The sequence below is a fragment of the Solanum lycopersicum genome, chromosome 10, assembly GCF_036512215.1.
Source record: "Solanum lycopersicum chromosome 10, SLM_r2.1".
In the NCBI taxonomy this organism is placed as follows: Eukaryota; Viridiplantae; Streptophyta; class Magnoliopsida; order Solanales; family Solanaceae; genus Solanum; species Solanum lycopersicum.
Window position 1 is genome coordinate 61,005,451 of NC_090809.1, and position 21,094 is coordinate 61,026,544.

The 21,094-nt window shown below is 34.3% G+C and overlaps 1 protein-coding gene across 2 annotated transcripts; it reads right to left on the reverse strand.

Annotated features, from left to right (window-relative positions):
- Positions 1-2,160: 2,160 nt before the first annotated feature.
- On the reverse strand, positions 2,161-15,853 carry LOC101261183 (uncharacterized). Of its 2 annotated transcripts, XR_738241.4 has the most exons (16): positions 15,475-15,788; positions 11,812-11,946; positions 11,647-11,726; positions 11,422-11,505; positions 11,205-11,292; positions 10,951-11,102; positions 8,784-10,794; positions 8,230-8,540; positions 7,710-8,025; positions 7,459-7,614; positions 7,090-7,231; positions 5,252-5,331; positions 4,102-4,241; positions 3,275-3,383; positions 2,621-2,943; positions 2,161-2,560 (listed from the first exon to the last, which is right to left on the reverse strand). XR_738241.4 is itself a non-coding variant. In XM_010313853.4 (15 exons), exons 1-15 carry the CDS (start codon positions 15,652-15,654, stop codon positions 2,746-2,748), a joined length of 4,182 nt encoding a protein of 1,393 aa, XP_010312155.1. In that variant the 5' UTR covers positions 15,655-15,853; the 3' UTR covers positions 2,161-2,745. The 2 variants fall into 2 exon arrangements, 1 of the variants encoding a protein (XP_010312155.1); XM_010313853.4 differs by having other exon boundaries at positions 2,161-2,943; positions 15,475-15,853.
- Positions 15,854-21,094: the final 5,241 nt, after the last annotated feature.

Sequence of the window (21,094 nt, forward strand, 5' to 3'; positions counted from 1 at the left end):
TCGTCTTGGGTTCGAGAACTATCATATATATTCACACATTTTTTTCACAACCATTTATCCATTTACATGTCATTTCTTAAGAATCACGCAAATTATTCAATTTTTCATGTGTATATTAAACCATAAATCTGGCGCCCGGAGCACCCAAAATTTATTTCTCAAAAAACACTATGAAACCTCTCTTTTGCGTTGGATAACCATTATGTATTCTCGCACCATTTTTTTCACGGCCACTTTCGCATTTACGGACCTTTTTGTATGAATCATGTAAATTCCTCTATTTTTCGTGTGTATTAGCCCATGATTTTGCCGTCTGGAACACCCAAAAAAATATATCAAAAAATTATTTATGAGGATTTCCGCATTGAGTTGGAGAACCATCACGTATATTTGCACCATTTTTTCACGTTCATTTCACATTTACAATCCCTTTCTTTGGAATCACCCAAATCCCTCAATCTTATAAATCTGGCACGGAGCACAAACAAAAAATTTCTCAAAATTTTTTTAGAGGAACTCATATTTAGTTGAGGAGTCATCACATATGCTCACATCATTTTTTTCTTTCCTATTTTTGCATTTACCAGACTTTTCATAGGAATCACGCAAATTTCTTAATTTTTCGTGTATGTTAGCCCATGGATCTGGAGCCTGAAGCACCAAAAAATATTTCCTCAAAAATTTTATGAGCACCTCTGTAGTGAGTTGGCGAACCATCACGTATACTTACACAATTTTTTCACGTCCATTACTGCATTTACAGGTCTTTTCTTAGGAATCACGTAAATTTCTCAATTTTTCGTGTATATTAGCCTATTGATCTGGCGTATGGAATACCCAAAAAAAATTCTCAAAAAACTTTATGAGTACCTCCATATTGAGTTGGGAAACATCACGTATATTCACACAATTTTTTTCACGCCCATTTTCGCATATATAGGCCTTTTCTTAGAAATCGCGCCAAATTCCTTAATTTTGTGTTTATTAATCCATAGATATAGCGTCAGGCACATCCATGAGTTGGGGCAACAATATGTACTGTTTCACAATTTTAAAGTCTATCGAGGGCATTTCGTGCCAATTTACAAGAATTATGCAATTTTCAAGATTTTGTTCATATGTATTAGCCTATGAAAATTTTAATGATATGACTCTAAACGATTTTTTTTTTGAGACTTTTACGGAACCATCCGTATTGAGTTGGAGGAGCAGTACGTACAATCGCACAACTTTTGGAGTTTATTTTGTGCTTATGAATATTTTTGTGATATGACTTTCGAATGATTTCTTTGTGAAACCTTTACGGAACCCTCCGTTGAGAGTTGGGAAACAATACTCATAGTCTCACAACTTTTAGAGCTCTATTTTTGGATTAAGGGATCAATTTATAGAAAATAAGAGATTTTCTTATTTTTTGTGTATTTACCGCATGAATATTTTTTGTATTATGCTTTCAGACGATATCTTTTAAAAAATCATTAGGGAACCCATCATAGAGAGTTAAAGAACGGGGAAAATCAAATGAAATTCTTTTCGTAAGGCAAGAAAGTCGCCTAAGGAAAGTAGAAGTCTATGCACACTAACCGTATGTACAGGCTCACAATTTTTAGAGTTTATTTAAATATTTAGAAGCAAATTTACATGAATTATACAATTTTCTCTATCAATTTTCTCTATCTTGCGTGTACCATCTCATGAATATTTTAGTGATATGATCCTCAAAAATTTTCTTTTGAAACTTCATGAATTCATTTATTAGGAGTTGTGGGAGAAATATATTCTGGATTCAGGGGCCAACATACAGTAATCAAGCAATTTTCTCATTGGATTCCTTTATTAGGAGCTGAACACAATTTTATGAATCTATTTTGGGCATTTGGCCTCCAATTTATACTAATTACGCGATTCTTTTAAATTTTTCGTGTATACCAATCCATAAATTTTTTTGATGATAAAACTTTCAGATGATTTCTTTGTGAAACCTTTACAAAACCTTGTATAGAAAGTTGGAGGAGCGGTACATAAAATTGTATAATTCTTAAGAGTATACTTCGGATATTTAGCAGCCTATTTATAGAAATTAGACAATTTTTCTATGAGTCAACTCATGAATACTATGGTGATATAAAAATTACGAATTTACCATATGACACTAGGGAATTAGGAATATTACTACTCTGACCAATTAAATCGAGGTTCATGTTTTAATTTTTGCCTTTTTTTTTTCTTTGAAGCACCTCGATTATTTTATCAAATAAATATTGAATAACTGTGTCTATCGAGGCCGCTAAACATATATTTACAACAATTAAGTGAAAAGCTACAAAACTGGGTACAGACTATTACCATGAAGGAAGCGCCCTGCAAAATTATTTCTGCATTACCCCAATCCACATTGCTTGAACTCTTTAAAAAATTGTCAACTCATGCATGCCGAATACTTCTTCAAAAGTAGTGTATTGTTGGAGAATCCGACATGGGTGCAACATCGAGAGTGAAGAATCCACACAACCTAGCTCCCAACTCCCAACCCAACAACAGCGAAACAAACCAGAATAGCCTGCATGTAGACAATGTTAAACCCAGCTCCAATCATCATCTGGCAATCACAGATAATCACCTTGCTTGCTTCCAAAAATATGAACAGATAGGCAATTGGCACTAGCAAAGGCCACTTGATTTCGCGGTCAATCAAAGACCAAGTAAACAGCTCTCAAAGCATCAGGACAAAGATAAACCTGATATTCAGTTCAGGGCATAATGAATTCGTTCTAGCAGTCGCACAACCTGATTAACAGTAATTGGATCAGGAGATTGCTTCGAATTGAACATAATTGTGTTTTGTGCGCCAAGAGGCAATGCTAATACAGCTTCTTGTTGCATACTAGTAAGCTCCAAGAACTGAGCAAGCATATCACCATCCAGAGCTTTAGGTACCCTAGCCTGTAGTTTGAAAAGACGAAAGAATAATGAGTGACAGTTTCAGGTAGATTTATAAACAGCAATATGAAAAACATAGCTCTCCGGTTTCTGCCTTGCAAACCTAAAACAATTTGTTAAGGAAAACGAGAACTACAGAAAGCAAGATTGAGGAAAAGTTCCACAACAATGGCCCTTTCCTACTTCTATTCCCTTGGTGGATTGACCCTCATTATGCCTCAGTCTCATGCATGTCCGGATAGGCTAATTGACCATGTTATTCCAAAACATTATACAAAATAAGAATAATAAACGTAAAAGGTACTAGATCTATAACAAAAATTACATCTCTTACCATACTTCCACGACAACGATATTCAGTATGGTCATTTCCCAAAATAGGAGCAGTCAGCGGATGGATGACAAGCCTGGCCTGTACTGCTTCTAAGAGATCATATTCCTCCCTATGAGAAAGTGAATCTTTTCAAAGTTACTTCAACAGTTATTTTCTTGCATAGAAAATAGATGAAGCCAATTGAAAATGCAACATTTGGCATTTACTTAAAAGTCCTTTAACGTTTAATTCATGTTACGAGTCATTCGTTCTTAATAACAAATTAACATCCCCCTTTTATGGATAAAACAGAGTACCAACACACTTCAGAAACTACTTATGATATTGCTCTCCCATTTCTGCAGAGCACAGAAGGAGTGGGTAAGAAGAGAAGAGACACCGGCTACAGTACTTAAGAAGGACTAATAACTCTTAAACTACTGCAAATCAGGAAAATCCAACTGGCGATGCCCTATACTAGCCATTCAAGAGAAAAGTTGAATTTAATCAGTTCAAATCTCACAAACAAGAACCAAGAGAAGTCCCACTGACATTCTAATACTGCAGAAGAGCCAACATGCTGAGACATCTAAAAATGCATAGATTAACTACTTGACTTTTCAATGAAGAGAATTAGCTGATTTGAACTAAAGCAATCACCTATATGTTATTATTGGAGAATTCATACTTAAAAAGTTAGCAGCTCACATACTACACTAAAAACGAAAAAAGATGCATGATAAATACAATGTACAGAGTCGAAGAATGACCAAGCACATCCGATGAAGATAATCAGTAAATTTCTTAAGTGACCTGAACAATAAGTTTGACAGGATGTTGTAACATACCTAGTAAGAGGAATAAAAATAATTATGCTCCCTAAAAGCGTACTAGCCATGATACTATTTTGTGATATGTCACCGACAATGCTGGTAGCTTGACAGCCCCTAAGTGCATCATCTGCAGGAAGTTTATAGGAGAATGACCCCTGCAACAGATAATATTGCTCAAATCAATTGAAGCAGTCACAAAAATTAAGTCAAGGAAATGATGCTGCAGCATTATATTTTTTTTGCAAATCATCAAACTTCATATCCAATTCCATCAAACTGCTAACAATCTGTGGGAATAAGAAAAACTCAAAGGAGATTGCAGAATAACCATTAAATCATTTGCAAATTGCTAAGCCAATATCACTAAATATTCTCCCCTTTTTTTCAAGCAAAGGTGCTTGAGTATTGATTTAATCTTAACTTAGGAATTCATATGTAAACAATTAAATTAATTACGACCAAGACAAAGTATAAAATTATCTGAATTAAAGTAATACTGTTTAAGTTAAATAAATATAAAATACAAAATACAAGTTTTAAAGCTAAGAAAAAGTCAATAAACAATAAAATTAGACAATTTGCTATAGATGGACAGCGTAGAAAATATTTTTTCCTCTCCATCTCCCTCGAGCATCAAAGTCGGAAACCGGAAATCGTTCATGTTTTTCTAAGCAGAACCTCACCCACAACACCACTGGGCACCATATTGATTCTTTGTCAGCTAGGGGCATCATCTAAGAGAACACATAAATGTTAAAATAGAGGATTATTAACTGGTTCAGTAAAAGGCGACTTTTGACCTTTCAGATTCTATGACATTGAAATATCAGCTAACATCGACTTTACTGGTCTACCATAAATCCCGTATGAGTTCGCACCTGTGTTGGATTAGTCATCTTCTGCATATCCTATCATATTCGTTCTATCAAATTTCTGGACTATAAATGTCCATATTGGCATCCAACTATTAACTCCTATAGGAAAGTTCTGCTTCCCAACGACGAGTATTGTATATGATTTGCTTATATCATTTTTACTACTTCATAAGGGAAAACAAGAAGAAGACTCATTGGAAGGTGCATTATAGGGCTTAAAAATTATCATCTTTGACAAGTATGGGCTAAACCCATAATTCAAAACAGAACAACTCCAGCCAAATGCTTACCTTTCGAATTCTTATAGCTATCTCGCCCATGTAGAATGAACAAGTTTGAGCTAGATTGCGTTCTGGACTGTTGAAATTATCTGCAAAACAAAGTCAAATTAAAAAAAATAAAAAATTAGAACAAGCATTGCAGTTACATAAAAAAATAGTTAGTCGATGAAGAAAAGGTTGGGCCCACTGCTGTATGGGGCGGAGTGTTGGGCCGTCAAGAACTCTCACTTCAGATAGATGAGAGTCACAGGGATGAGGATGATGTGGTGGATGTGTAGGCATAACAGTAGAGATAAGATTAGGAATGAAGTTATTCAGGATAAGATAGGAGCGGCCTTATGGTGGACAAGATGAGGAAGGCGAGACTGAGATGGTTTGGACATATGAAAAGGAGATGCACATATGCCCTGGTAAGGAGGTGTGAGAGGTTAACATGGGGGAGTTTGGCACGAGACAGAGACAGGACAAAGAAGTTTAGGGGAGAGATGACAAGACAAGGCATGACGCAACTCCGATGAAAGCATTCCATTACTACCACCCAAAGAAATACAACCTCGCTGAGATATACGGTTCATGCTGGAAAGGTACGAAGTTGGACTAATTTGGAAACATTGGGCAATTTACTTTATACCTACTATTTCGTCTGGTTTTTGGTTTCTAGTCTTATTTTATTAGTAGTCATGATTGGGGCTATAGTACTGACTATGGATAGGACTACTAAGGTGAAAACACAGGATGTATTTCGACGAAATGTTCTGGATTCAAGGAGGACTATAATGAGGAGGACAACAAACCCGCTCACGACAATAAGAAGCAGTGGTTCGAATCCACATCGTGAGCTAAGTGCACAAGTCGTCGAATCCCTTAATTTGGGGCAAGAGTTTTGACGACAAGTCGTGCCTGCAGTTGTTCATGCACATCTTAAGAAGCTCCCATGCTTCAAGATTGAAGTTTCCATAATTTGGGTTAAAAAAACACTTGTGTAGGTCGGCCCTACCCCGTCGGCCCAAGCCTCGCTATGAGAACTGACGCTTTCTAACTCTCTATGAGGAGTCAAAGCCACTTGACTGTAAGGAGAGGAACTCCGCCCCTACTTCAATTAAAGCTCCCCCCCCCCCCATTTTTTTCCTCTAAAGCCCCTCGCTCCACTCATTTTGGAACTTCTAATCAGACCTGGCTGAACATCACATAGATCAAAGGGTCGTTCATTAGCCCTACTAGTAAAATACAGGAAAAGGAGGGATGGATTTCGACCTGGCTTTTTTTAATCTCAGGCTAGCTTTTAACTTATATGGCGCTTAGGCTTAGCTCATCAAACAAGTGCGCCAAAAGTGGGGAATGGTATCATATTCTCTTATAAGAGAGGCACGCCTGCCGAGGACATGACCTTAGATAGGAGAATAACAAGGTCGTGAATTAGGGTAGAAGGTAGCTGAAGATTGTCTCACTTCCCTGTGGTGAGGCTTGGTGGGCAGATAATATTAACATCATTCGTGTAGTTTCTTGTTCTCCAATTGTTGCTACTACCTGTTGTTTCTTGTGCTTTAGTATATCACGTAATTCTGCTATGTACGGTTTGTTATGTGTTGCTTGAGCAGAGGGTCTTTTCACACATAGTCTTACATTCTATCCTCTCCAAACCTCACTTTTGGAAATACGGGTATGTTGTTGTTTGAAGATGAAGGGAAGTATGAGAAACAAGATGATGCGCATGTGCATAAGAATCCCAGCTAATAAAAATAACAAAAAAGGTAGCATAAACCTGTAAATATGTACAGAGATCCTGATCTTTCTTTTCCGATGTATTAAAAATTGGATCTTACATAGATATTGTAAATTGAATTTACCTTCCATGTAATTCAGACATGATAAAATTGCAAAACTCCCCTTTCGATCTGAAACGGCAGCTGTGTCTCCATCCATAAGAGTGCAATCAGAAACTAACCTCTGGACAGGGTCACAGTAAATTTGATCTAGTTTTCTTGAATCCTGACCACAAGACAGAAGAAGATAGCTTGTAAGGCAACAAGTTTTCAAATCTACCAATGCAAGGAGGTGATATCTAATACAAGTATTATGTCCCCCCAAACTACAACCTAGAAAAAGGAATTCCAGACTCCATCCACCTAAAGGAGTACAAAAATCAATGCCCAACGACACACAAACAACCCAAGGAAACTGAGGTTTTTAAAGTAAAATCAACTCTAGCTACTGACCTCTTGATACGAGTAGAAAAGGATGCCATCACGACAATCACCAACAGCAATTCTAGTGAAGTGTGCCGTAAGAGTCATGATCATGAACCGTGTTCTTCCTACTGCTAAGCGTCTGACTCTTTGGGCATTGTCATTTGGAAAACCACAAACATAGAACTGCCGGGAGAATAAAAAAAGAAGCAACATATTTATAGTAAGAGGTAATACTAACTTTGCAAGAAAGTCCACAGGTGAGATTTATTTCAACTTACACAATTAGCCGCAGAGGCCAAGAAAAAACGATCAAGATAAGGGCAGACTGCAAGCACCATTCCAGGCCAAGTGGTTGAATAACCTAATCTTAAGTGCCATGCTTCACTCTCCTCAAGCTTAATCCCGTCACAACTGTTATCATCAGGACTGCTACAGATACTACTGCTAGACAGCTGTTCGGCAGCATATCCACCAACCTCACGGAAAGGTGAAGTCCGTTGAGAAGATGATCCAGCCCTCGAAGAAAATGCAATTGATCCACTATCTGAGTTTTGCATTTGCTCGACGCAAAGTACTATTAAACGGCCCTTTGTACTATCAAAAGTTATCTTCATTAAAACAAAAAATAAACATGCAATTCATGTGTACATTATCAAATCGTATACATTTCAGACAAAGAAAGATTTACCTAGAAAAGATTATTTTACTGGGGAAGAAAATAAAATCAATTACAATAAACGCATTCTGGATTTAAGGAGGTATAATGCAATACCCTTTTCTTTTAGAGATGGCACTAACCTTTCAGCTTCACCACTAGGCATTATAGCTGGACCAGAAGAGAGACCAGTTCCAACAACAAGAACTTGTTCATTTCCGGCTTTTACCAACTCCATGCATTTTCCTATCTCACCAAGCTCAAACTTAAAGGATGACAACACTGATCCACTGAGAGGATCTATGCAGCAGACATCAGATGAACATAAATCATCACTGAGATCAGTTCTTAATACAAGCAACAACCTACTATCGCTATGATATAGAACCTTTCGAGGAGTGCCGCCAAAATGAAATTTCTGCACATTAAGCCGTTTACTAGGCACCATTTCCACCTGAAACAAAAAAGATGGCCATTATGTCTGTCTATTAAAGGTGTACAAAACCCAAGATCAATATACACAACTAAACACACTCGACCTCCGTTTCTTTTAATTTTCTTTCTCCCTCTCTCTCTTTTTTTTTATTTTTTGGGTGGGTGGGGGATAGGGAAGCCATGCCATCAAAATGACATGTTGCGGGAGGTGAGATGTCAATTTTGAGCTTTGTTATCAGTATATCGTGGACTTTTTTCTTACCAAATGAAGACTGTTTTCAGCAACAAAGATAATTCCCTTGGGACATTCAGTTGAACAGACTGGAGTAACATGTGTGGAAGGTGGAAAAGATATTGAAGTATACGAGAGGCTATGCCTTGCAGTTTGCAATAGCCAGGGCCTATCACTTAGAGCGATCACATCAGCATCAAGAGAATCATTTAATGGAATCAGAAAAACAGGAGTGATGCCAATCCGACGAACTGCAACTAACTGCAGATAAACAGGAAAATCCTTCGTCTTATCCAATAAACTGGTCACTTGTGTAGGTTGACTTCTAAAATTCTGAGATGCAGAAGTTGAGGAACTAATGCAATTAGCCATACAAGAATTGTCAAAAGTCTGAAGGCCAGGTGAGACTAGTGAGTAAATTGCCGAGATAGAAGGCCACTCAAATCTGAGTAGCATACCATTCCTCAATCCTGAAAGAACATACAGCCGATCGACGAGTACAAGTCTTATGTCTTGAGGGATGCAGCCACTTACAGTTGTCCCAAGAGTGTTTGTTAAGGTTATAGACCCTACAGCAAGAACACTCAGGCCCTTATCGGAAGTAAATGATAAAACTTCTACAGAAGGCTTATGTGTACCAATAACGAAGGTGTTACTGATGTCCAATCCGACCGGAAGAGAATCCAGACGAACTCCACTTCTATTACTAGTTCTAGAGATAAAAGATGTCTGCTCAAGCAGTCTTTGGGGGATTGCAATGCAGGAAAGTTCATCTTGCAATTTCACATGTTGCAACTGGTATATTTCATAATGACGGGCTGATACTGTCCTGATGCCAAGAATGAATAGGTAACATGGACTGGAAGTTGCAACAACTATCAAATTAGGCCCAACAGCTCCCAGGCTTATTGTCATATTATCAGGGGACCACGACGTGAAAGTTGGTGATGCTGAATCAATACCATCTGGATGTGCAGCAGCAATAGGTACACACAGTCTCACAGCAGTCTGGTGGATTTGCACCAGCAGACCATCACCCACAAGACCACATGCCAACGTGCAAACATCAGGTTGGAAACCCATGAAGTCAGTTACATCAGAAAAGCTCACACCAACAGATAGCACCCTGGTCTCTTCAACAAAAGACAGTACAAGGAAAGAATGATAAGAATCAGCAAGTTTCATTTTAACTGTCCAAGTTCCAGTAATACCCTGATAAATGGGAGAAGTTTTCAACAATTTCTCTACACTGATGCCACTACGTATAACTCGTAAAGATCCTTCAGGTGCCATCCCGCAGCAGGCAAACATTTGATCATGTTTCTCATCATGGTAATCCACAACCGACATATCCAATATTGGTGCGATATTTTGGATTGGACTTCTATAATCAAGTCTTCCGTCTTCAACTTTTAGCACCATCCCATCACCCATTTCAATAATAACTGCCAAAAATCCACCTCTCACCCACAAAAGTGCCTTGGCTGGTAAAGTCTTGTAAAGAGAATCAGACAGAGATACTTTCAGGCCATCAGAATCAAATAAAAAATCAATCAAGAAAAGCTCTCCAGAGTCTGCACAAAATATCATTCTAGGACTGTTCTCATTTCCAGGATTCCAACTCCATGAGCACACGAAATTCGAACCCGGCTTTACATTGCTATCATCATCAATATTCATTGGGTCATTTTTATTCAAATCGCTGAGCTCAAGCAATGCAGATGCCGCAACACTGTAGATACCTTCTTCGTCTATAATATCGGGAATTCTAATAGTCTCTCGTACAAAATTTGGCTCCTCAACTGAAGGAGGTGTAAAATTTAAACTTATTCGATAAAGAATGCAAGGGCTATGAGGAACTTTAAAGTCCATCACTATGGCATCACCAGCACGAAGTACTAACACAAGTCCATAAGAATGAGGGATATCTACGATATGATGTGCAAGTGGTCCAAGTTCAGAACACTGATATACTACATAGAGCGAATGCTCCTTCGTATTCCACTCTATCAACACGATCTCGCTCCTATATGACCTCCTCCTGCAGGGCCAATTTGAAACATCATACCAATAATAGCAAACCAGAAATTATAAGATGACGATTTGTTATATATGCAACTATAAAAGAAGAAAATCCACTTTGCATCACATAGCCACTCTGACAATTACTTAGGGTTTCAAACTTCATCATTCATACCTATTGAGAAGAATGGCCAATATAGGATTGTAATCCTTATTTGGTTGAACATCTTTCGAGATAAAGCACATGCTCCATATGGTACCGCAGATACTAGTGAAACCATTCGCAGTCTTGATCTTCCCTTGCTTGTCAGTGGGACAAAAGATTCTCTAGTATCATTATTTAAGGAGTATCAGTATGAAACAAAGCTATTCAAGTGATTAAGTAGCAGATATATCTAGACAAGAAGGAAATGTAAGCACAATATTAACCTTATCAAATATATCACTGCCAACTGAAGCAGAGCGGGAGAAAAGCGCCAAACTGTCTTCATATGCACTAGCTGCAATAAAACAACCACTGCAAAGAGCAGAGAGAGAAATTACCGACAAGGACATCTAGAATCTCTAGGTAGTAGCCAAGGTGACTAATTTCAATTGTTGCCAACAATCTAATTAGTTTCATCTGTCCATCTACAATACAACTTACTTGGAATCAACGGCTAACATTCTTCCAATTTGATCCGTAGGATTTCCAGGAGACGAAAGTTGAACATGTGTTACTGCGAAAAACCTATGTGAATGGTGCAAAGTTAAGCCGTTAACAAAAAAGATGAGTGCCTTGGTTGAATTAAGATTAAGATTTTAAAAAAACTGTTCAATTTTTGTGTAACAAAAATAAAAGAAAAAAGATACAGTTGAAACATAATTCAACCTATGCATTTCATTGCAAAATCTGAGAACTGACAGCTTCCCTGAATCTGAAAGAACAACCAAGAGGTCCCTGCCCAGAAGCTATTTAAAATAAAAAGTGAAAGGAAAATGCTGTAAGTACAAAAATTAGAAATAAAAGATTTGTTGGAAAAACAATCTAAGACACCTGTGGGCTTCCAACACAAAACTTCTCATTCCAGGGAAGGACAGCTATATCTTTTATTATGCCAAATACAGGCTGCTCACAAATAGATTGCACAACTCCATCTTCATCTATAATCACCAATTCTATAGATGTTTCCTGCATCATAATCCGTTGTCATATCACACACTGAAACTTGCTAAATAAAACTTCAATTAAGTAGCTAACATTCAACAGCATGTTGAAGAACATATGTGAGGAATCCAATCAGATAAACAATTCAGCACACAGCACACTGTCCTATATAAGCATACATACTATAATACAAGCATCTAGAAATCAAGAGAACAAACAAGTGCTACTAAAAACATATCTTAATAAAATAAAAACAGTGAACAATATATAAAGCATAGTTGTCCCCTTTAGGCAGAAAATAGACAGTAATATTAGGAAAAGTACAAAACAGCTGCATGTAGGATTGACTTGTCGTGAATATGAACAAGCCATTCCCAGTATCCACAACAAGCTATAGGCATTAATGTTTCATCATACAGTAATTATCAGCACCAAATTTGACCAGGACAGACAATCCTTCAATATAAGAAAAATTAGGTCTTCAAGTAAAAGAATATAGAGATTGGTACTTCTGAATCAAGTTGATCCGGAGTTATTGGGTTCTCTGGAGTAGTAACAAACAGTTCTTGTAAGAACTCATAGTGTATGCACTTGGGCCACATCTTGAGAAAATAGATGTGCTATAGCTAGCACAAGCATTTTAAGAAGGCACAGTGGAGCAGGGTAAAAGTAGGAATGTTCAATTTAGCGGGCTAAGATTAATATTTTTCTTCCCCATCTCGCTCCATTTATCTTATAATTTTCACGTGTTTGCTTCTTTATTCTTTGAACCCCTTTCACGTGGTGGATATGGATTTATCTTACAACCTTATAAGAACCTCATAAGAACAATTCTTTAAGAGGTAAGATTAATTCTTAATGTCGTATATTTGGTTTCTATTAAAGAAAATTAAAGAAGGTTGTAATTAGTATTATGCTAATTGTTGTCTCTCATTTCTTCGAAATAGGAGTCTAGATCACTTTTGATCTAAGTTCTTGAATTGACTCTATTAGTATCACAATTAGTTCTAATCCACTAATTTTGAATACTAAGATCAATTAGGGTTCCTAGAACTTAATCTTGAAATTTGGAGACTTTATTATTAAATTTCACGTGTCTTTCAATTCCCTTCTTTAATCTTCGAATTTTCGCTTCCGAATTATTTTCTTGTTTATTCAAGTAACCCAATTCTTATCACAAACTCTATTATTTAGTTCGCCAACTATAAATCTTAAACGAATATTATTGTTTCCATAAGGTTTTGCAATTATTGTGACAACAACGTTCAGTTTTTTAATCCCTATGGACCAACTCCAGCTTAGCTATTGATAGAGTAAAAAGATCTCACACTTCATACAAGGTTTTGCTTGCAAGCTCAACCAATAGATAATTTGCATTCTCCCTCCCCATTTGCCAAGAGTGAAAACAGTTTATATAACCATCAGGCAATTAACTGGTCCTACCTGATAGGAATATGTAAGCATAATTTCCGTATCTCAAGAAATATAGCCTGTTTATACTCTGCTGCTGATAAAGACATTATTTGGTTGGTATACAATTCAGACAATTTGATATCAGATCTCCTTCCGCTGGTACTAATTTCTAAAAAACAGAAAGTTCAATTTGCATATGATGTATGCTCTAGGAGAACTTAAGCCACCAATATGCAGTGAGGTCAAGTTAAAGCCAGGGATTAGATAACTTCAATATGACCTTGTTCTTGTAGATTTCTTGTCCTATTACTGAAATTCGCTGGTGGTGGCCGGAGAATCCGGGAATTCAGTATGCAGATACCGAACTGGAAACTCCCCTAGTTACTAAAGTGATTTGTCTGTTGAGGAAGGTACATAAACTTTCTTAGCATTAAGTAGTTTTAAATAGTTCTATATTTTGGGAAACGCCAATTTCTAATAGGTGTCACAGGCCAAAAACCATAGTGGGAGTGAACAGTTTTATCTTTGGACAAAAACACTTGATCGACAAACTCTTTCAGCATGTGAAGGAGACAAATCCCAAATAGGAAGATCTCATTATTATTGAAAATTAGGGGAGCTCAGTGAGATTGTCAAAACCCTCTGAGTAGGTCTCTGTAATAGAAATTCTGACAGACTGGCAGCACTACGTTACATTAAACAGAATAAAAGGACACGTAGTGCACCAAGCTCCTCCCATGTCCGGGGTTTGGGGAAGGACCAGACCACATTGGTCTAGTGTACAGTGTTAATTTGCATTTCTACAAGAGATCGTTTCCGCAATTGAAAATAAAAAGAGAGATTGGAGATGTTTGTGGAAAAAAAGAAAGTCACAGCATGTTATTACAAGATTACTTAAAAACTTTGTAGACAAACTTAAATTGTATTTCTTTGACTTGAAACTGTGGAAATACAGCTATTCTACTTCTCCCCTCCAAATTATGCCACCAAATAACTGGATTATGGTTGAACTGCTATAACATAAGAGTTTAAATCATGACACTTCCCTCTAATAGATACAAATCTGCTCATAAGACATCAATCCTTTCAAACATCAAAAGGGACACCATAAGAGAGTCTCACAAGGAGATTTGTAGCACTCCTAAAACGGGAATAGTAATGCAGCAGCATTCCTGATTTAGGAAACTGGTGGAACCTACTTGCTTTCACTAGAACAGAACGGGGAAAAGACTATGAAAAGACCACGGAACCCCAAAAACAGTTGCATGAGCAAAAAAACAGAAGGGTCTATTTTCAAGATAAAAATAGATCAATCGACTATGATCAATCACAGAATAGTCGTTCTTTTACTAAGTCAATCCATTTTTAAAGACAGGACGTACGTGGAAGCCTAACCTCCTCTCTTTTTTCTTGATAATGGTAACTAGAAGCCTAACCTCCTCTTTGGGACAATCATCCTCATTTCATTACACAAAACTTTCAAATACACTAGTCATCATTCAAATTATATTTAGACATGCTCTAAATCTAAATAATTGATAAGAACCCCTATCTAGATTAAGCAATTCAGAGTAACAGCTTTCAAGTCTGCTAAAGTTTTCAATAATACATGACTAATTCCCTATCGTAGCTAATCAAACAACAACATCAACACACCCAGCGTAACCCCGCGGTTGGGTCTAGGTGGAGTATACGCAGCGTAACCCCGCGGTTGGGTCTAGGTGGAGTATATGCAGCTATACCCCTACCCCTACCCCTACCCCTACCTTATAAAGGCAAAGAAGCAATCTCTGATACACCCTCAGTTCAAGTAAAGAATATCTAAAAAAGAAAAAAAACAAGTGCACAAAGCAAATACAGCAGTAAACAAAAAAACAAAAAATGCTAACGAGATCAGTAGCAACAACAAATAATATAATAACAAGTTACGAGAGTAATGGGATCATATCTAGTCAATGAATCATCTTTATTAGCTTACCTTAATCAGAAACACAAACCGGACATGTGTTCTTATATACACATCAATTTTGCTTTGCACAGGCCAATTTCAATCCAACAATTCCAAAAAACATTAAAAAAATCACACACATAAAAAATTCACAACTAATCTACAAAATGAAGTTGAGGAAACCTTGTTACCTTGCCAAAAACGACATCGTATGAAGTTGGAGAGCGTATACGGCCATAAACCACTTGAAGAACAACACTTCCTCTAAGAACAGTCTTAGCCAAATAACTAGCACCATGAGAAGCAGATGATCGGGACTTGCTGCTACCGGCAGAGGATGAAGACGGTGATTCTTCCTCTGAAACCGCCATCGACGATCACGATTCGATTCAGTTTCTCCGATTCTTACTCGAAATTGAAGAGATAAAATCAGGTAATTTAGGGTTTATTGCATTGAGTTTGTTCCAGTAGAAGTTTTCATTTTGGGGAAAAAAGAAGAGAAGTATAACTACTTATATACTTATCAGTCAGTCATCCATTTCACATTTCCATGTGGCCTTTGCCGGAGGGACAAAATGGAGAAATTTTAGGCTATGTTACAATAAGTATCGAATTATATTTTATGCGATAATTAAGAAAAATATTTATACAACGATTAACTATAGTATTTTATTTTAAATTTATATTAATTACTTATTTAGAAATTTGTATATCTTTAAAATTTATTTAAACTTCTTAACACGGTGTTATTAGCTGGGCTGAAATGATAAAGATTTAAAATTTGATAAAGAATTTTTGTTTGATGTCCATTTGAGAAGGAAGGAGTGATCATCTAATGTTTTTTATTTTTTATTTTTTGATATTCATATTGTAACTTGTCTAATTTAAATTTATACGATATAAAGTTCATTTGAGAAAAAATTCTCATATTGAAATTTGATTAATTTAAATTTGATGTTGTCTTTTAATTATTCCAAATTCACATTGTGTAGAATACATTAAAAAAAACCCAACTAAGAATTCTTATTCGAGCTAAAAATTGTGAATTCTTGTTAAATAAAGAGTCTCACATGTATTGCATCATTTTTATTGGTGGTTCTTAATAATTTAATTAATTCCTAGTTATCTTCGTCAATTAATCATTATATTTGATCATAGTATTATCATTCGATATATCAAATAGGTAAATAACATTCTTACATTGTGTGAAATAAGCAGAATTATCCTCAATTAATAGTTGGGCAACTTTCACATATAGCAAATAAAAAATTTATATTTGTATGCTATAGTAAAGTTGGTATAATTGTGTTCCATAGCAAACATAGAAACTTTATAATTCGCTATACATACACAGTTGAAGCAATTTGTATAAAACGAAGTGTATAAAACACAAAAGAGAAAGACACTTGGGCAGAGAACTGTATAAAAACGAAGTGTATAAAAGGAATTGTATTATTATTAGTGTATAGAACGATTATGTACAATTTGAATTTGTATAAAATGAGAAAGAGAGAAAGACAAAAGAGACGTAACAAGGAATATACAATTAAATCAAATTCTATAAAACGAGAAAGAGAGAAATCAGATACAATTTGAAAATTATATAAAACGAGAAAGAGAGAAAGGCAAAAAAATTGGGCAGGGGAGTATTTTTATTGTATAATTATAAGAGTATAGGACGAAAATACATGTACTTGCATGTGTATATATAATTTTCTCACGCTTCATACAAACATAAAATCCAATTTATACATTTTGCTTCTGTTTGTACAAGTGAGAAAGACGAGGGTGGCAAGCGAGATTTGGGAGAGTGGCGAGCGAGATCTAGAAGAGGGGAGAGAGAAGAACAAAAATATATGTATTTATATAATTTTCTCTGCTTTATACAATTAGAAACAATTTTTATACACTTGTGTTTGTATAAAAAGTGAGGAAGCGAGTGAGAGATTGGAGGAGAGTGGCGAGCAAAATATTTGGGAGAGAGACGCCTGACATCTTTTTATAAACATTTGCTACGGAGCACAATTAAATCAAACCCTAACTACTACATTCATTTTAGGTTATTAGTTTGCTAATATATACAATTTTCCCTTTTGATAATTTGGTTTGAGAATACCCCTTGCCCATAATTGATTAGTCCAAAATTGTGCTTATTATTAATTAATTGGTCAAAGATACATTTTCCTACTTTTTCTATTTGAAGTTACATGATTTATTTTTCTTTTTCGTCCATTTATAAAAAGAATTATATATTTTTATAATTAGTAATAATTTAATTTTATAATACTTAATTTTCCCTTAATGAAAATGAAGCATATTTATACAAATATCGCCGACATGTTTTAGATCATAAGATCTTTTATTTAAAAAATAATTATTTCTTGAATTTTATATTAAATCAAATAAAATCACGTAAAAAACCTTCATTTAAAAGAAGTATCTTTCGTTTTAGATATATCTCATCATTATTGATTTTCATTTTTGAAAAAATATTGTATTTATTGAATCATGTACAATTATTCAAGAATATAATTGGACATTTTCAATTATTAAGAGATATGCTTGAAGTTATACGTAAGTATATTTAATTTACAAACTATAATTTGATATTAAAAACTTGCCCCACTTAATGTCTACCCCAAATTAATAAATGGGACACATATATCTTACCTACACAAATCTATCACTTATAACAATAATTATAATTTAATGTAAAGGTTGAAATTTCCTTTTTGGAATTTTTGATTAAGTCGCAGCATCTTATCAAGAAATAATAATTGCCCCATTTAATGTATAGTTCTTAATAATTTCTAGGCATGGAATATAATTGAAATATTTATAAATGAGGAGATGCTAAATGTAGAAAGAACTTAAACACAATATGTACTTCGTAAACATTAGGTTCTAACATTATTTAAATAAGAGTGATTTTATGATGTTTTTATAATACTTTACTCTTAAATCTTAATTTATATGTCGTTTTTGCTATAATATAATATAAGTAAAAAAAAGTTTATTAAAAAGAAGTTTGCTTCATTTAATAGGAAGAGTTTATTTCCCCATTTTAAGAATTGTCCCTTTAATGAACTTGTAAATGGAAAAAAAGGTCTAGGCATGAGATTTAGGTTTGAGGGCAAACTAGATCTAATAAAAAGGTCATACAATAATATATCAGTATAATTTTATATATGAGATCGGAAGAAAATAACATGTACATAAATAAGTCATACTATGCTAATTACTTCTCATTTATGATGTTTGTAATGTATGAGTTTTAGATAGAAGCTTGTTGAAGTAGTTTACGCACTCATTTTCGAGTGAACTTCCTACTTAAATATTTTCGACTGTTATCTTCTTTAAATTTGACCACCTTATGTATATCAAAGATACAATAGCTGATACATTAAAAACGCATTCTCCCCGATCCTCTCATACTAGAAAAATATCCTCTCACTATTTTAACACCTATAACATGAACAATTTTAGAACTCGACTAACGTAAATATATTACTTTAATGAATGAACAATTCAATCTTTAAAACATACTACAACCCCGAGTGACAAATAACCGACGTCAAGGTGTCAAACCTTCTCATCGAAAAAGTATACTTCAAAAGTTTTACGTACGGAAAAAGTACTACCTATAGTATGCAATATGTTAGATCTTTTTTTTTTTAATTTTCTATGAGAAAATTCAGAGACAACAACTGTGTATTTTGCCTTTTTCGATGACTTTTAGATAAATAAAAAAAACAAAAAATAATATTCCATAAGTCGGTGGAAATTGCACCGAACGACCGTAGTATTATTATCGAGGAAAATTAGTTTGAAATATATTTAAATTTTAAAAAGTTTAAAATTTATTATTTCGTATTATTTATTAATGTAATTTAAAAATTTATATATATCTATATGAAAAATTACAATTTATAATATTACCTTTAAACTATACTATAATACAAAAATAAAAGGTTCTATCCAAACTATAAATTTTTTATAATAATTTCAGTCAAAAGTATTTCAAAAAACTTCTCTCAATTATATATATGTAGATATATATATATATATAAAAAAGTAAGTCAGCTAGCTGTACACTGTCAGTCCATTTTTATAATAAAGCTCATCTCATCACTATGGAGAAGCCGGTGACTTACTAATGGTACTGAAATAATCTTATTTTTATATAAGATTTGACAAATTATTTCTGATATAAAATTATCCGCTAAATATAATAGCGAGGAAATTATGATAAAATAATGAAGAAAATAAAAGTGAAAGTAAAATAATATGATAATTAAAATTATAGAAAACAATAATTAATCTTTTTTTCTTCATCTTAGTGTATTTTAAGAAGCAAAAATTAAATGAAAAAAAAGAGTATTAAGTTAATTATATCACGGTTAGAGAGGCTTAAAGGCGTGTTAATTGAATTGACTTAAAAAAATAATATTTTTAGAAAATAACTTTTAAAGTCAAAATTATATGATTTTTAAGTTGAAAAATTAATAAGATAGGGAGAGTTTTATTTTGGGATAATTTCAGAGAACTTTCTTGAGGTTTCGCTCTATAACACTCATCTATTATGTGGTTTATGACATTACGTCTATCTCTCTTATTTTAATTTTCTTGTAACTATTCTTTAAATCTATTTAAAATAAATATATAAAAAAAATTAGATTTACAATCTTATCCTTATATATGAAAAATTAGATCTAATTTTCAATAATTTATCTATATTCGTTGGATCATGTTTCTTCTTCGCTCGTGAAAATCTTTAACTAGAACAAAATTTGATTGTTCTTATCTAATTTCTCTCTTGGAAAGTTCATTTTTATTTTCTATTTGAAGAAATTGTTGCCGAAAAATGATGGGTCATTGTCAAGAAAAAATCTACGTGAATTGATAAAGGTGAAATGAAGATGAAGAGTTAATATTTGGTGAAAGTGGTGGTTCAGCTTGAATGAACATTTTAATCTTTGTTGAATAAAAAAAAATGTATTTGTGTTGATTTATTTTTAAAGTATTTTTTAAATGAGTTGTTTTTTTATATAATATTTATTTATATCAACAAATTAATATAAAGAAGGGTAAAATTGTCAAATTTAAATTAATTTATATTTATTTTAAATAAATTTAAAGAATGGTTACAAGAAAATTGAAATAAGGGAGAAAGACGTAATATTGTAAACCATAGGAGAGGTGAGTGCTATAGAGCGAAACCTGGAAGGAGGTATCCGAAATTATCCCTTCTACTTTTTACTTTTTAATTTATTTTTACCCGAAAAATAAATTTAATCAACTTTTAAATAAATTCAAATAACTTTTTAGTTTAAGTTCTATATAATGACAATAATCTCGATTAACTGATCTTGTAAAATGTTTTTACTACTATAAAAATTCACATTTACACTATCAATGTACACAATTTCTCTTTCTTTTGATTAATAGGTTATATATTTGATCAAAATTTATCGAGTATCAATTAAAAATAATCTTTATTTAAAATTTACGTATATTCTATCCTTCGCAAACTCAACTTGTTGTGTTGCATTTTGTGATCTTCCGCTGCAGTCTGCGTTTTTCGGATAGCCGGGACCCGATGTTGATTCCCGATTTAAATGTCAGCTCCAGGTTTGGGGCGGCCCATCTGATTAGTTCAGCTATCACTGCTGGAAACCCCAGCGGTTGTTCGGCTGCGGAATCACACTTGGTCGGAAACTTCCTTTTATGTGGTCAAGAAAAATGACACATGCATGGTTGTAAAGTACACTCACTATGCCTATAAATATTGTTTTAATTTTTGGACTGAAT

Coding starts and splice junctions, on each gene's coding strand:
- LOC101261183 (XM_010313853.4), bottom strand. CDS start 15,654: ATGGCGGTTTCAGAGGAAGAATCACCGTCTTCATCCTCTGCCGGTAGC. Junction 11,727..11,811: donor TTTGTGTTGGAAGCCCACAG/GTGTCTTAGATT, acceptor TATTTTAAATAG/CTTCTGGGCAGGGACCTCTT. Junction 2,944..3,274: donor ATCGTTGTCGTGGAAGTATG/GTAAGAGATGTA, acceptor TTCAAACTACAG/GCTAGGGTACCTAAAGCTCT.